Source organism: Rutidosis leptorrhynchoides, chromosome 2 (genome assembly GCF_046630445.1).
Source record: "Rutidosis leptorrhynchoides isolate AG116_Rl617_1_P2 chromosome 2, CSIRO_AGI_Rlap_v1, whole genome shotgun sequence".
NCBI classification, from domain to species: domain Eukaryota; kingdom Viridiplantae; phylum Streptophyta; class Magnoliopsida; order Asterales; family Asteraceae; genus Rutidosis; species Rutidosis leptorrhynchoides.
Genome location: NC_092334.1, coordinates 20,801,998 through 20,805,459, shown reverse-complemented (window position 1 = coordinate 20,805,459; position 3,462 = coordinate 20,801,998). Strand labels below are relative to the sequence as shown.

Below are 3,462 nucleotides of genomic sequence, written 5' to 3'. Positions count from 1 at the left end.
GATTAGTCAGTTAAAAAAAATGTTGGATACCCAGGTTACAAAAAAAAAAAAAAAACTTAACCCGTTTTTTTTTTAATTTACATAAACAGTCCCTCGATTTCAAAACGTGGCAAAAACTGCTCAAAGTTCACAAAAATAGTGGATGTTACAAAAAGGCTCTGTTAAACTATGGTGAAGAAGGTATTTATATGGTACCTTTCACCATTACATCAGTTAGGTAAGTCAGACTATGGTCAATGCACATCATACTTTTATATACTTAACATATTTCATAAATAAAGTGTATTTATATGAGAGTTTTGAAAAAAGTGTATTTTAATTGATTTTCCAATCACTAATCCTAATTTGCCTTGATTTGTCAAGTGAATGCTCGCGTAACTAAACCAATGAATCATGGATATAAAATACTCAACTGATTTAAATTTTTACTGGCTAATTTATTTCTTCGAGTTGGTTTTAAGTAGAGTCGTGAGAAAAATGTTAGCTTCAGAAGTTTACTCATGACTTATATAGTTATAATTATATATATATTATATATGAATCGTGTGCCTATTTGGTGGATCAATTATGTATACATTATTATATAATTATATATGAATCATGTGCCTGAAAACACAGTTTCAACAGAGAACATAATAGAAGGTGAAGGCGTCGAAATTGTTACAAATAAAATAAATTTTTTTCACCGAATAAATTTGCGTGATGCTACTATAAAGGGAAATTAGACAGCAGCAGAAATTTTATTGAAAGAGAATGAAGAATTAGCTAGTGAGGCACTTAGCAGTGACGGTAGCACGGTACTTCATACAGCAGTTGGATTAGGTCATAATGATTTCCTGGAAAAATTATTGTCTACTTTAGAAGATGAGCAAGTACTTAAAAAGAGAGATTCAGACGGAAGCACGGCTCTGCATATAGCTGCAATCGTTGGCAATACACATGCAGCGGATCTCTTGGTTAAAAAAAACAAAGCCTTGTTACATATTATGGACCATAAAATGCTAGTGCCATTGAATAAAGCTTATGATAATATTCATCTTGATACCTTTGGTTATTTGTTGAAAGCTATCGAGCAATCTTTACACGCTTACCTAGCTGTTGAATCTGGAGTTGACATTCTTGTTAATGCTATTTCTGCAAAACAGTACAGTAAGTAGCTGGTATACGTATCACATAAACAAGGCACACAGAAATTTAATTGACTATTTACATATAATAATAGCTAATGTTTGCACTTTGCAGATTTTGCATCAGATTTCTTAAAAAGATATCCTAAATGTGCTTCACGAAGTGATGATGTACTCATGGCTATAGCTAGAACCTTTCCAACTGGCTTAGACAATTACCAAACACTTTTCTATCCACGTAAGTTTCCAATGTATTAGAAATGGCTTTACCTCTTTTATGTTTATAAGAGTGAATTTGGTTTCTATTTTAGCTTATAATTCAAACAAAATTCTAGAAAGGGCGGTTGATATAATAGAAAATTATCTCATGGATTTGTTTTACCTTTCGGTATCAATCAATATATCAATATATCTTTCAAGAAGACCTGTTTAATTGTACGACAACAACAACAATACCCAATTCTACCAATGTGGAGTATAGGGAAGGTGAAATGTACATGGTCATTACTATACCTTAAAGTCATCCCTCCATGGCTCCCATCTACTCGAGGGTAAACGACCTGTCTAATAGTACTTGGTCCAAAACACTCTTAGATGAGCCGTTACTAACAGGTAACTGTAACCAACACAATATTGAATGTTACATTTACGCTCAAAAGTGCAGCATATTTTTCGTATAACTTTCTTTTTTGTTTGCTTATGCGGTTCCAATGTGTCTTCTATCTATCTTTCTATTGATACCCCTCCCGATTATTCTGATGGTTTGTCTCTTATTCTATGTTCTTTATTACGTATTGTGGAAGGGCTTAAACATACTTGGTACAGACATACAGTGGGGAGTGTGATTTATTACCTATTGTGGAAGGGCATAAACATACTAGGTACGGATATACATAGTGGATTAACTCATTGCCAATTTGATTTTTGAATTAAATTTCGTAAGATATTTTTAACTAAATATTTCTTGCTTTGGAGGTCGACCTACTAAGCATATCGGGAACAAGAACAAGGAGGGGGATGAGGCGACAAAGGTTCTACAATTGGTATGTAACGAAATAGACAAGTTGGAGTTCTCTGGTACTCATCACCCGTACTATACCCGACCACTTCTGGAGGCTGCATGTCAAAATGCTTATAAAGTTGTTGATGAGATTTTATATAGATCACCTGAAGCAATTCAAAGTACCGATAAAAGTGGATATGACATCATTCAATTGGCAATAATACACCGTTCCGACAAAATCTACAAACGTATATATGACACTGGGGAGCGTAAGAATCTTTATAGGACGGTTGAAGATTCTTCTAAAAACAATATATTGCACTTGGCTGCAAGGCTGGCGCCATCACATGAACTCAATCGTAGAAGATGTGCAGCTTTACAACTACAACATGAGCTTCAGTGGCGTGAGGTAAATACTATGGGCAAACTATCAATAATCCTTGCTATTAATTTAATTTAATTAAAATATTAAAATACCTTCATTATTTCAAGATAAATAAGTTCGATTAATTCCATAGGAAGTGAAGAAACACATCTACCCTACATACATTACTCGAGAGAACATTTTCAAGGAGACACCGGATATGGTGTTCTCAAGGGAACATGAACAGTTAGTCAAGGAAGGAGAAAATTGGATGAAGACCACCGCCGAATCATGTAGCATCACTGCTGCATTGATTGCAACAATCATGTTTGCAGCAGCAATAACCGTACCAGGTGGAAACCGTCAAGAAACAGGCATTCCTATGTTTACCAATAACGTTGCCTTTATTATATTTGCGGTATCAGATGCAATTTCACTATTTGCTTCAAGTACCGCATTATTAGTTTTTTTGACCATCTTAACTGCACGTTTTGCTGAGAATGACTTTCTAGTGAGTTTGCCAATCCGAATGCTTATTGGACTTGTTGCCTTATTGCTCTCGACGATTGTCATGATGGTGGCCTTTAGCGCGACGTTGTTCCTTGTATTCTGTCATAAAAAACTTTGGATGATTGCTCCAATATGTGTCTTGGCTTTTATCCCAATTGGTTTCACTACTACATTTTGGCTCATTTAGTGCCACTCATTTAGACGTGTACACCAACTAACACGTCTAATAAAACCAAAGGAACACGTCTAATTAACTTTTTTTAAAAAGAAAACCGGAACATGTCTAAAAAATAGTAGGAACACGTCTAATTAGAAACTTGCAACACGTCCAAATAAATATAACACCTCTAATTGGTAACCGCATCTAATTAGTTTTATCAGGAACACGTCTAATTGACAACACGTCTAATTAGTTTTATCAGAAACACGTCTAATAGTTTTAAGTGACAACACGTCTA

At 34.6% G+C, this 3,462-nt stretch overlaps 1 protein-coding gene across 1 annotated transcript; it reads left to right on the top strand.

Annotated features, from left to right (window-relative positions):
* Positions 1 to 1,657: 1,657 nt before the first annotated feature.
* Positions 1,658 to 3,191, top strand: LOC139887685 (uncharacterized). Its single transcript, XM_071870751.1, has 3 exons — positions 1,658 to 1,739; positions 2,103 to 2,539; positions 2,649 to 3,191. The coding sequence occupies exons 1-3, from the start codon at positions 1,658 to 1,660 to the stop codon at positions 3,189 to 3,191; spliced, it is 1,062 nt and encodes a 353-aa protein (XP_071726852.1).
* Positions 3,192 to 3,462: the final 271 nt, after the last annotated feature.